Source organism: Phaseolus vulgaris, chromosome 2 (assembly GCF_051622355.1).
Source record: "Phaseolus vulgaris cultivar YP4 chromosome 2, ASM5162235v1, whole genome shotgun sequence".
NCBI classification, from domain to species: domain Eukaryota; kingdom Viridiplantae; phylum Streptophyta; class Magnoliopsida; order Fabales; family Fabaceae; genus Phaseolus; species Phaseolus vulgaris.
Window position 1 is genome coordinate 2,092,917 of NC_143499.1, and position 14,268 is coordinate 2,107,184.

The 14,268-nt window shown below is 30.1% G+C and overlaps 1 protein-coding gene across 1 annotated transcript; it reads left to right on the forward strand.

Moving 5' to 3' along the window:
- Window positions 1-4,637: 4,637 nt before the first annotated feature.
- Window positions 4,638-8,021, forward strand: LOC137810106 (uncharacterized). The gene is made up of 7 exons (XM_068611237.2): window positions 4,638-5,199; window positions 5,594-5,698; window positions 5,812-5,877; window positions 5,971-6,036; window positions 6,951-7,232; window positions 7,313-7,394; window positions 7,489-8,021. Exons 1-7 carry the CDS (start codon window positions 4,849-4,851, stop codon window positions 7,641-7,643), a joined length of 1,107 nt encoding a protein of 368 aa, XP_068467338.2. The 5' UTR covers window positions 4,638-4,848; the 3' UTR covers window positions 7,644-8,021.
- Window positions 8,022-14,268: the final 6,247 nt, after the last annotated feature.

Here is a 14,268-nt window from a genome sequence, read left to right on the forward strand (position 1 = left end):
GAAAAAAAAACTTGTTTAATGTTATTAGTAATGTGTGTGCAACTTTTAGATTTGCGTCAATGTTTTGGTTTCTAGCAACGGAAATATAGGGGAAAAAACTACACAATTTTTATCTATTTTTCTTTAACTTAATCCAAATAGTTTTATTTTTTTACTATTTTTTCCCTCTAAATAAAACATAAAAAAATATAAATAATTTAAATTGATTGAATAAATATAATAAGTAGATTGTTGATGATAAAACAAGTGGATGCTTACAAGTCACCACAAATAATAATGTATTATAGATTTTAGTTGGGAACTCTTCAGTTGACTTCCAACTTTAACAACCTCGAAAACTCAATGGGATAATTAGGTATTTTTAACAATTTGCAACATTTTTTAAACACTATATTTTAGAATGTTAGTTTCTAGAATTTTATATTATATTATATATACATATATATATATATATATATATCACCTTGTGTTTTATACTTGAATAAAATGTTTTTATTTTGGAATAACTCAATTCAAATTTATTGAATCTTTTTAACAAAGTGTTTCAATTATTAATAAATACAAAAAATAATTATTTAAATGTTAAAAAACCATAATTAATGTTGGCTAAAATTTCTAAGTCCATTTAAAAAAAAATAAAACAAACTATTAAAAAAAGAATAATATTTATCTAAATAGTAAAAAATTATCATTATATATCGGCAAAAAATAATAATAAGAGACACCAATTAAAATATATAGTTCACATTTATTAAAAAATAATTCATTAATTTTGACTGATAAAAAATATATAGTTCACATTTATTTATTAAAAGATAATTTCATTGATTTTAATTGATAAAGTTGTTAACAAAATATTATGTGTTGAATTTATGGTGATTTTGATCATGTTATTGTTTATTATATTAAATTAATATTATCAAAATATAAAATATGTTCAATCTTAAATAATTTTGAATAAATGTGTATTGAGAAAATAGTTTTTCTTCTTCTAAAATCAATATAAAAGAATATAAAAAAACCTTTCTTAACATCAAGGTGTAGCAAGAGTAAGGGGCTTTTAGTTAGTTTGATGCTTTTTGTTTTGAGACTGATGTGTAATATGTATAAAGGTTGAAGTAATTTCCATTTATTTATTTTTATTACTCGTAAAAAAATGAAAATTTTATACTTTTAAGTAATCAAATTACTTTCATAAAATTTTATAAAGATTTTTACTCAAACAACCTTTTAAGTCTAAAGCATCTCAAGTTCTTATATAAATGAATTAATCTTTTATTTTTTTTATAAAAAATTTAGAATATAGTTTATTTTCTTTTATTTCTCTTATTTCACATTTAGGGAAAGGTTTTGTTACTTTTTCCCTTATTTCTTATTGTACAACTTTTTATTTATTAAATAAGGTACTAATAATTGATAGTAATTATTTTATTTTATTTTATTATTATGATTTTTGTAGCACACTATTTATGCTAACCATTACAATACTGATAAATGGTAATATACTTTTTGAATATTTGTATTAAATATTTATTTTAAGTATTAATTACAGTGCCTGTGTTCCAATGTTAACATTATTGTTCCGTATATATTTTAAACCAGTATTAACATAATGAAAGTACGATATTAAGAGTATTATTGTTTTGTTTTATAAGTTTGTTTAAAAATATTTGAAAATACAGTATAAAATAAACATTATGAAAACAGTATAATAATTAAAATTTAAAAAGTAATTAGAAGAATTCATCAAAAACTACAAGATTTAAAAATTAAATAAATATACAATACCTAAAACATATTCATTGATAAAAAAATTAAAATTTAAACATCCCATAAATATACTTATCAATTGTTTTTTTTTCAATCTCTAACTCGCTGTATCTTTCTAAACAAAACCTAAGTATGGATTAAATATAGCTTTTGTATGCAACTCATACTCAACACCAGACTCGTATAAATGCATTAAGATCATTCGTACACATCACTTCAGCACCACCTCTTGTACAGAACATATGCAAAAAAAACACAAGTGGGTAATTAATAAATGTTCCACGCTTCTTAATACATTTTTTAACACTACAAAGAAAAACTCAACATAGATAATTCAACGGATTATGGGCGTAGATCGTTATCCATCAACTTCCGTAGGTAAAAGTGTTTCCATAGGTAAACCATAGATAAATTCTAACATATTTTATTTTTTATTTTCAATTATTATAAATGATACGATAATTATTATTAAAATTTGAAATAACTATATTAGATGAGACTCGAATTCGAGTTCTTTGAGTATTTACCAAATTTTTTTAATAATTATTAAATTTATTGTCATGTTATTATTAAACTTATTAATATGATCATTAATTTTAATATAATTAATAATACAAATTTTATTAATATTATTTATATATTTAATATTATTCATAATATTAATATTATTAGTATTAATATGATTATTTTTATTAATATTATTATTAGTATTAATATGATTACTTTTATATTATATTGTTAATATCATTAATACTATTAATATTACTAATACTATTATTATTAATAATATTATTATTAATATAAAATTATTATATTAATATGATTAATTAAATAATATTAATAATATGTATATCTACTAATTATGGTTATTATTATTTATAATTTTATAATTATTCATATTATAATAATATTTTTAATATATATATAATTATTATAATAATAGTTTGTAGGTAATAGAGATCGATTGATAATAGTTTATAGATAATATAGATGTATGAGTAATAATTGGTAGGTAATAGAGATCCGTGGGTAATAATTTATAAATAATACTGAATTTATTTGTAAGTAATATCCGTAAGTAATGTTGAATTTAGTTACAAATTCAAATATGTAGGTAATATCTATAGGTAATGTTAGATTTACATACAAATTCAAATTTGTGAGTAAAAATTCGTAAATAATATTTTTTTTAATATAAGTTTATTAATTGAATTAACATGTAAGGTTGGGAATGGAAATGGATTTAGCTGAGAAAAGAAATAATTAAAGTGGTAAAATGTATTTTGTGATGGAAGCTAATCTCATTATTATTCATTAACAGTGTATATATTAGTAGTTTAATTATTTAAATGATAATGCTTAAGAAAAGCAGAAAGATAAGGATTTGGGAATGTGTTGTTGCCTTCATGATCAGAAGGAGTGGTCTCATCGAAACCATAGTTGAGTAATGGTGTGTTGTGGACTTGTAACAGAGAAATCAATACATATAAGTAATATCGGTGGTGGTTGGGTGACACAACGTGACTCTATTCACTCTTACAATTAATCATCATAAATATATAGGGATATTCAACCACGGAAAACGAGAAACCCAATGTACATAAATATAATCAAGGGATCAAATTCGCAAAAATAAATTATTACTCTTTATTTATTATTTATCATGATTACTTTCATGTAGTATGAAAACTCCTATATTAGGTGAATGTAATGAACTTTTTTTCATGAATAATTATACTATCAATTAAGTTAAATACATTATTTGATTCACCCATAAGTATTGTTATTATTAATTTAGCTTCTAATAGAAAAATATTAAATTAATTTATACATAAATAAATATTTCTGTTTTTATTTTTATTCTTATGATCTCTAGACAACTTTGCTTTGACATGTAACTTACTCATGCATTATTAATTTGTATTTATATATAGTGTATTATTAATATGGCATTTATCGACATAATTGCCAACTTTAGCATATTATTCATTTGATCCTTATAATAATCAAGAATATGCTACATATAAAATAGTTGAATTAAAAATAGACATAGAAAGACTATATTAAAGGTAATATAAATTAAATTAGTAAAGCGTAAGAGAATGCAGTATACTAGATACATTATGAAAACAAATATAAAATTGATAATATATGTATATATATTAAATAAAGACATCTTGAGATAGTGAAATTCAAAAGATTTGACAATGAAGTGGTGTTGGTGGAAGAAAGGACTTGCTTTATTTTAGTTTATTTTATAATAATAAGAATAATAATATATTATTATTATAATAAAAGAAGCGAAAGTATGGTATTAAAGAGTAAGAGTAAAAATAGTAGAAAAGACGGTAATGTGGGTCACGTGCCACTGGCACACGTAGTGGAGCGTGCAACCACGGGACTTCCACTTCACTTTCTGACATACCGAAAACAGAAACAAGAGCAACACCAGCCACCGCAGGCCTCGTATTTGTGGTCATTAAGGTTAATAACATATTCTCTTCGCACATCACACATATCATCTTCATACTCCACTCTTTTAATTTATTTAACATTCTTATTAATCATTATTTCAATAAATATTTTCAACATCTTCTTGCTAAAATCTCCTTCTTTATATCTGAAAAATAATTATTTTAGATGTTTTAATATTCTGATTATTAATAATTTGTTAATAACCTTTTTGTTTAATATTTGATTCAATAGACATTAAAGTGAAGGAGTGAGAGGGAGGGGGAATTATTTTGATTTTTGACAGCTTTAAGTGGAAAGTGAGGCATAGTAAAAGGTGATAGCGCGTGAGTGTGAGTGTGAATGTGAGTGTGTGAGAGAGATAGGCATAGTAACACAACAACACAAGTCTGATCCAAAACCCGCCCACAATTCCCCATATCATGTCGTGTTCATGCCCTTGTTCGTTTTCCTTTTCCTTTTCCTTTTCCACAAGTTTCTGAAAGTGGTTGGTTGCATTACCATTTACTACTTTCTTTCTCAACACACTGAAACAAAATTAACAAAACCACCCCAACTCAACCCCTCTCTGCATTCTTCTTCCTCTCTTCTCGCACACCTCCAGGAATGGGCGACATGTACCACTTTGACAAGAATCTCTCTTCGCAGGACGAAATCTCACTTTTTCTGCGTCAGATTCTCCTCCGTTCATCTCCTTCTTCTTCTTCTTCACCCCACTCCATGCCCGGATCCTGCAACTCCAACGTAGCTCACCAAAACGTCAATTCACACACTTCTTTCTCGCCCTCGCAGCTCCAACACGGCAAGATCTCGACCCTTGCTTCCACCGCCTCTTTTCTCTCGGCTTCTGCCGCTTGCGGTTCCTTCAAGGGCCAGACTGCTTCTGCTGCAAATGTGTCTTCTTCTTCTGTTTTAGTGAGCGAGAACGAGAATGATGACTATGATTGTGAAAGTGAGGTACACATCACACTTATTATTATTATTTCCACTCTTTAAGTTTGAGGTTCTCTTAGCAGTTTTGCTTTGCTTCTCTAGAAAAAATGTTTTTTTTTTATCGTAATACTGTCGGTTCCCAGTTAAACACTCTAACACCAACATGTGTAACTTTTTCTTTCTTTCGGGTATTATGGGTTAATTTCTGGTTCATGGTGATATTGATGACTGTGAGTGTGACAAAAGAAGAGAAATTTGTTTCCTGGACTGTTTTTAGCGGTGGATCTTTGAAAATTATTTTGGTCGGGGTGGGAAAAATTCGAATGAATTTGTTTTTTTTTTTGGAGGGGCGGAGCTGGAATTTTTAAGTGGAAATTGCACTGTTTCTTTACAATTTCTTCTTAATTTCTGAACGTAGGAGGGTGTCGAAGCTTTCGCCGAAGAAGTTCCGACAAAACCTGCTCCTTCGAGGAGTTCATCTAAGAGATCAAGAGCTGCAGAAGTTCATAATTTGTCTGAGAAGGTTTGAGAATTTCTGTTGATGGCTGTTGGTTGTGCTTGGTTTGGTTTTATTTTAATCATGCTTATGTAATTTTCCTTGTGGGCTTTTGTTCTGGTCTTGGACTTGTTGAGCAGCGAAGAAGGAGTAGGATCAACGAGAAAATGAAGGCCTTGCAAAATCTAATTCCGAATTCAAACAAGGTACGCAAGTTTCTTCAACCTTGGTTCTTACGATAGGTGCAGTTTTTTGTTATTAGCTGATCTTGGCAATTAATTGCTTGATGCTTGTGGCAGACGGATAAGGCTTCAATGCTCGATGAAGCTATTGAATACCTTAAACAGCTTCAGCTCCAAGTACAGGTCTGTGTCTCTTTTTATATGCTGCAAATTTTGTCGTATTTGAGAGGCTGAAAGTTTTATTTTTTTCGGCACTTTCTAACTAAAGTTGCAATTTAAATGAAAACAATTGTTAGTCTCTGAATTTTGATGTTCTAGTTATTGTTTTCTGTCTTGACTGAAAGTCTTTTTATGCGAACAGTATATATGGGAAACTGCACAATATCGGAAAATTTGAGAAAATCCTAGCAAACTGTTGTCTTCTGGTCAAATATAAATTGTAATCAATTCTATGTTGATACATCTAATAAAGATAACGAGTTTAAGTATCCAAATTTTACTATCATTCGAAGTCTCATAGATTTTCTTTGATGCTGTGATAATCCAGTGAACTTGCCAGTAGTTTCTTCTTACTAAATTTATATATGTATATATATATATATATATATATATATATATATATATATATATATATATTGTTACTGGACATTAAAAATTCCTCGCATTGTTTAAAAGTTGAATTGAAAATAGCTTATATAGATCTTCTTTCAGACTTTGAGGAATGGTATTGAATTTTTACATGGTAAGCCTCTAGTTGCTAGAGTAAAAGAAAACCTTTCTCTGAATTGATATTACAACTTAATTCTCAGGTTAGAATTAACCCGAGTCTTGATTACTTAGTTTCATTGTAAAAGAGGATGCCATAGAGAGGATGTTTTAAAATAATATTTTCATAAGCAATACAGGCCCCATCAAAACAAAACATATTCCAGATAGTTTGGTTCTCCTGATATATGTTTTTTTTATACGTACCATTTAGATGATTATTAAAATGTATTACACTCTGAAAATTCCAAAAAGAGTTTTATACTATATAATTGGCTTTGTGAAGGTGGAGTAGTCCTGAACTTAATGAGAATTTGGTCACAATTTTTCAGATGCTGTCAATGCGAAATGGGTTGACTTTGCATCCTATGTGCTTTCCAGAAGGCTTGCAGCCACTGCAGTTGTCTCAGATGGGCATGGAAGCAAATGAAAGAAACAGGTCTACCCCTTTAAACATGACAGCTACTCTGCCTCTCCACCAAGAGAACCCCTTGCACTACTCATCCAATCTACCTAACAAGCACATTCTGCCAAATCAGCCATCAGCACCATATCCTTCATTTATTAACAACCCAGAAACGAAACCTCTTCAACACCAAGGAGGGTCTTCTGAGGTAAGCTCATCGACTTTGTAGTGTGTCAAATGTTGTTAAAAGCATTAGTCATCGTTACATGTTTCCCTTGAATTGTAAAGCCAATACGCGGGGAAGACATTTTGCATTACCAGCAACCAAGTGCTATCCATTCAGATGCCAATACTCTAGGTGGTTCTCAAGGTACGTGCACTATAAAATGAATTATATATATATTCCATCACTATGCTATATACAAATATCTCATGCTCCAAAAATATATTCTTGGAAACCCCAGTTGTGAAAGAATTCGAGTCAGGCACAACAGTTTCACTCTCCTTTGACACGCAAACATGTGAACCATGCATTGGCATTGGCAGAAGAGATGAGTCAGCAGTGATCATAAGAAATAGTGAGGCCAACATTGTTGTGACATCCCAGTTAAGTAGGTAACTGGTATAGAGCTAGGAATATGATTCTTAAGGAAGCATATGGCATATGTGAGGATATGTATGTATGTATGATGTGTTCATGCATGCAACAAAGTGTCTTGAAAAGCTTTTCAGCACACGAGATTGCAGTGCAGAGGGGAAAAGGTGGTGGCAGTGGCAACTCGAAGACCGAGATTTTTGAAGTTTACAAAGTCTAGTCTTGCAATGCTTTTTGAATTTTGGTTTCCGCGAAAAAGTAGGAATCCCAATCCTTTGAGTTGTGGATTTTGTAATGTTCTCAAAAAGCCTATGGCTCTGGCCTACGTGACATACACAAATTATTTGTAGCTTCTCGAGTTGTTACATTATGCAATGTATAATATTATTATTATTATTATTATTATTGTATGCAGAAAAAACTGGCACTACTTGTACGGAGTATCTGTAAACTAATGAGGGTGAAATATCCAACTACCATGATTTCATTTCACTTCACTATAAAACTAATTTCCCTATTTTGTGGGACTTTTTCTGAACTGCACCTTGGTAGCTAACAGTGTGCTTGTCTGGATGTAAGGATTTACTATTACTAGCATTAGCAACGTGAGTTGGGCCATATGGATAGGTTCGAAACCCGTTAAAAAAAAGTGAGGTTAACTCACTATTTTGATATTTTAATCTGTTCGTAATCCGTGAAGGTAAAGGGTGGGATGAAATGGACCAGCCCACATAATAATAAAAAGGATGCTTTTCTTATATTTTCTAAAAAAATAAAAAATTACCCTATTAATTCTGGAAATCAAATTTTAAAAGTTAAAGTAGTCCTTCTAGACTCTAGAAGGTAAAATAGTCCTTCGAGAAAAAATATTTTGGATTTTTTTTTTTAATTTTTTTTTTTTGGAATTAACTTTTATGATATGAAATTAAATTTTGAAATTGATAAGTGCAAGAAGAAAATTGATGGAATGGAGGAAGTAGGAATGACAATGAGGGTTGACCTCTTCAACAAAATACGGGTTGGGTTGGCCAGTCCCGCGTAGAAAATGTGAGTTAATTTTATTGGACCTTCTTACATAAGAGTTGACCTGCGGACATGTACGTCAACCTACATAAAAAAAAATAATTTTTAAATTAATAAAAAATAATTTTTTAAATATAATTTTTTAATAAATATAATTTTTTTCTTATTTAGATGAATTAACTAAATGGTCTTACAATATTATCCTTACAACATATGCATAATAAGATATGGATACAAATTTTGGAATTCAGAGATTTTCAGGGATATAGAATCTAGAAGTTAAAATTTATTTTCAAATTGTGCAATATTCCATATTACACAATCCATAATACAAAATTGTATTTTAAATTGTAGAATGGATAATTTTAATTTTGTTGAGAATGAGACTGCATGAAGAAATTATGGAGGTGCAAAAAGAAATTTCTAGATTTATAAGACATGTCGATTATGCGGGCTAGCCTGTCCCACCTGCACTTGGCCTGTTAGGACTGCAGGTTATATGGGGGGCCTAAGTGGGCCATCAAGTTGGAATAAGCAGCCGGTTTCACATTTTTTCTCAATGGGCCGGCACAATCTGCCCTGCTTTGCCATCCTTAGTAGGAAGAAACACATTAATACAAAATTTTAAAAAAATTGTGTCTTCCAATTTTTATTTTCTATATATATTACAAATGAATTAATACTTTTTTAATAAAATTTAATTTTTTATTAGGGTTGACCTGTAGACCACAGGTCATCCTTTATGCGGGGCGGGCCAACCCGACCCACATTTTGCGGGTCAATGTGGGGTGAGCCAATACGGGGTGGGCCAACACACTGCTACCCTTAACTAATACATGGTAATCATAGGACGGAGAAAGGGTAAATATTGTTCAAGTTTGGATTGACCAATATTTACCAAAATGAACATAAAGAAAGGAGAATGAGAGGGAACGAGCACCCCCTCTCGGATGAGAAGAAAAGTGTGGAAGTTATACCATGGGGTGGTGGATTTACAACTTTGTCCTTGTTGTATGGTTGTTTTATGTATGTGTTTTGATAGAGAATTGATGAAGTACCAATGAAAAAGTCATGATGTAGGGATTGAAAATTGGTCATGATCGATTATGTGTTAATAAGTAATCGGTTACACATCTTATCATAATCGATTATGATCACTTTCTACCTATTTATATTTCTAATAATTAAATTTAAAAACCATAATATTGGTGATTTTCACTATGTGTCATTTGTTTGGGTGATTAAGATTAAGACTAAGTCAAACCAAAGTAGTTGGTTAAAAAAAGTGCAAGCAACCTTTGCATTTGTAAGATTGCACGGAGTAGATTAGTGTATGTTATTTATTATAAATTAAACAAATATAAAACTTCATACATTAGAAAGACAAACTTATGCCATGAGAGTGAATGTAGGTGAAGCTTGTTTGCATCTTGCGTGAATAAGCAAAGTAAAGAGATTCCTCTATGACGTTTCAAATGAAAAAAAAAACCAATAAATAACATCACATGGTTGAGCAATTTGTACAACCTGTGTGGGAAGGGAAACAATGTATTAAATTTGAAATAAATGTTTGACTTTTGAGGGAAGACAACATGGTTCATTTTGAGTAGGAGGCGAGTGGTCTTGACTCTATTTCCTTTATTTTGTAAGGTTTGACAATGAAAATGGTTTATTTCGGGTGTAGAAGGTCAAGTAAAATGGAGAATGTTGTAGAAGTGCACCAGAAAACTTATACTACAAGAACTTTTTTATTTACATACTGATTATTACATACGGATCCAAATTCGTATGTAAAGTGAGTGTTACATACGAATATTTACATAGTATGTAAATAGACATTACATATGAATTTTTCGTATGTAAGCCAAAAGTGATTACATACGGATTTACTCAGTATGAAATTTTGGCGCCATAAAGCGAAAATAACTACATACAGATTATATCCGCATATAAAATATTACATACAAAATTAAAAAAATAAAGTATTTTTAATAGACGTGCAATAAGTTTTGCCTATTTCAAAACCCTAGTGTGCACCATTCACCTCTAAGGCCTCTCCACCACCTCCTTCCTCAGTTCCCTCCACCAACACTCGCCTCCGTCACCACCCTCTCTTTCTATGCTCCTCCCAACCTCCCCTTTCCCTCGCAACCTCATCTCCATCGATGCCTCTGGCTCCCTCTCCATATTCGATGTTGACGACTTCGTCCACATCACCACGCTTTCCCTCCAACGCAACTCTGCCATCAACGACCTCGCCCTGCACCCTCCAGTGAGCGCACCTTAACCCATATTCTGGTTTTGTTGATTAATAAGTTTCGCTTGACACCCTTTCTACTATTGTAAGCTCCGCTTTCAACTTTTTCCTTTTTCAAGCGCTTTATCTTTAAGTTTTCCATTTTTTGCTACCCAACCACTCCTTGCTCTAAGATTCTTCTTCGACACACTTACTTCTTTTTCTATTTCAAGAACTTGGTTTGTTACTTTTTTAAATATTATCCTTTCTCTCTCTATTTCATCTTGATCCATTTTCTTGAGAATTCTTGATGTTTTCTCTATATATTTGTTTACTACAAGAAGGCTCGAATGGAACTACCGGAGAATGGAAATGGAGAAGGACTAACAATCCTCCACGGAACAGAAGCTTTTGAAAAATGATAACCAAGATGATAGCAACGACCAAGCACCCAACCTTCTCAATTTTGTGAATTGCTTGTGGAAAGTGTTATTTTGTGGGGATTTTATTTGGGGTGGTTGGTGTTGAAAAGGGTAGTTGTTTTCTGCCTACCAGTGAATTGGTGAATTTTGATTAGGATAAAAAGAAGATGAAGTTTTTAGGTGATTTCGGTGATCCCTTGGAGTTTTGTCTCCAAGCCCCTGTGTCTTCTGGTTTTGGCCAACACAGTTAACATATTTAAGTGTTAGAAATAGACTTGAAATATTAATTGCTATTAACGTTTGGGTGTGATTATAAGTTGTTTTATAAATATGTAAGGAATCGATATTTAGGAAACATTCTTAATAATTTTATATGTGAGGAATCGATATAAATTACTTTTCTATGGGCATCAATTTCAATCAAAGAACATAATGTTAACATGTTAATCAAAATACATAAGAGTGAGAAAGATGAAACTAAATCCCTATTTTTCCAATTGAAGCAACAACTCTTTGAATTGTTTTCTTGTTAATTCTTGTCATCATAAAAATCCTCCAACCAACTTTTATTATTTTTTGTTTTTATATTTAGCGAATCTTTTACTTGAATATTCAATTGTTCCTTGTGTGATTTATATTCGCTCTTAGGGACAAATTATTATTTCTGACAACACGGTGCACTTGTCGTAAAAAGTCATCAACCTTCACATTTAGAAACCATACTTTTGTATGGACGAAACATACTTGTAGATGTCGCACCCTAAGATACACTGAATTGGACTGAGTCTTTAAAGCTCGACACCATGGAGAGTAAATACCCTTCCATGGTTTTTTCTGGATTGAATTGGTTGAGTCTTTAAAGCTTAGCACCATGGATCTTCATGGTTTTATTGGACCAAGCATTTAGCTCAGCACCATGACCTTCATGGTTTTGTACTTTATCAGACTCTTCACCTAATTAAGGATTTTTCATTGATTTGGGTCGAGGTCGTGCTCCTACAGATTTCAAATGTGTACACCATGTAGTATACTGAAATAAACAATCTTATTTTCAATCAACATCAATTTCAAATAAATCAAATTGTACCAAATACAAATTAGAAAAATCAACAAAAAGTTTACAAATATTTAATCAGTTATAATAAAAACGTAGATTAGTCATGCTCCATGTTCTTGGTATGAGCCTCCTATACAATAATTTAGAAACAACTAAATGAACACTCTCCAACAGAATGGTCATGGTAAGAGAAAATATTCAAAAACATAAATATTTTATATCTACTATTTTTAATTCTTGCTTTTCGACATTTTTAATTTAATAAACCTTCTAGCAAATGGATTTTCAAAATTTATGAGATTAATTATTATTTTTTATTGGTCAAAATATATTTAATAATGAAACAAAATAATTCGTGCAAAATCTTATGGTCCATTAGTGCAACGTGCCAACCCATTCTTTTAATTTTGGTATACAAAATAAAGTGAATTAATAAATAGTGTATGCATTCTCACTCAAGATAAAGAATTATAAAAATTAAAAGAAGTACATTTGACGAAATTTGGATCATTACTTTTCTCTCTTTCACTTACTTCAATACTCGTTCTTTAATAAGAACGACATTGTAATATAGTAACTTTTTATAACAAAATATGACATAACCTTAAAAACTTGAAAAGAAAAAAGAAAAAAAGGTATGGATGCATAAGTAAGTTATATAGGTAAATAAGCAAAACATTTAGTTATTTGATTTATTTGTTGGTGTAAAGATGTTATCATAAGCTCTTAATTTTAATAAAAGAGTTTTACAAAATTTCAAACTGAAAATGGAAGATTACCACATACTTGGACTTAATCAAGACAAAAACCTAACATATATATATATATATATATATATATATATATATATATATATATAGACTGAATTCTCCGCCTTTAGTCATGATTTAGTGATTAAGACTAATTGATTGAGATTCCTTGACTTGTGCTCTCTCATAAAGCTAGATACACATGACAAATAAATGGCCAACCATTGGGTCAAGTCTATGACCTTACAATAGTAATCGAAACATCACTATTCGATTATAACTTAATCCACTTAATATCCTCCATAAACAATTAATATCACCTACAACAACTTATCAATGTCTCACATTAACAATAAGTATCTTGATTGTTAAATCTTAATAATTACACGATACAATAACTTATGCTTACAAAATCCAACCACGCAATACGTAAGATGAGATTTGAAGTTGTTTAAGGTAGGAATAGGATACTCTTACTCTCTATATTCGCTTTCAACTTTAGTCATCGCAAGCATCCATATATACAAAGGAAACTTATACGTGGGCCCCAATTAGCCTATATGTTGGGTATCTAAGAATTATGTCCGCCAACAACGATTAACTTACCTAATCCAACTATACTTTCCTATGCATGTTAAATGTTTCAACTTTTTTATTTAAAACGCCAATAATTCCAATTAACATTTCAAAATTAGCAAAACAAAACCACTATTGCACTTTAAACAACACCACTAACATAATAACAATACATTTTTATTCACACTTGAAATTTTAGATTTAAGTATTGTTAATAGAAACAGTTATCAAAAAAATTAACCATTAATAAAATTCACAGACACCTTACATTTGTAATAAGAAAAAAACACCATTTTTTACGAGAATTAAAACCAACCCAAACATCCAACATCACTACTTCTTAAGTGGCAATCATTATTTGCACCGTTGATACTAAAGCATCTATGAGTGTGTTAGTCAAAAGTTAAAACGAATATTTATTTTATTGGTGAAAAGTATGAGTGATTTTAAGCAGTATGAGATTTTCTGAAAATGGAGTTGATTTGGTTAAACTTAAAGCAGGATTTAAAAGGCACTTTTGTAGTATTTAGTATTTGTTTATACATCTAGAATTAACATATTATTTAGTGTGGAAAAAGCAGCGAAT

What these genes read in the sequence shown, in the direction of transcription:
- LOC137810106 (XM_068611237.2), top strand. Translation starts at nt 4,849, where the DNA reads ATGGGCGACATGTACCACTTTGACAAGAATCTCTCTTCGCAGGACGAA. An exon ending in AGCTTCAGCTCCAAGTACAG is followed by an intron (nt 6,037 to 6,950) that starts GTCTGTGTCTCT and finishes ACAATTTTTCAG; the next exon opens with ATGCTGTCAATGCGAAATGG. An exon ending in ACCAAGGAGGGTCTTCTGAG is followed by an intron (nt 7,233 to 7,312) that starts GTAAGCTCATCG and finishes TGAATTGTAAAG; the next exon opens with CCAATACGCGGGGAAGACAT.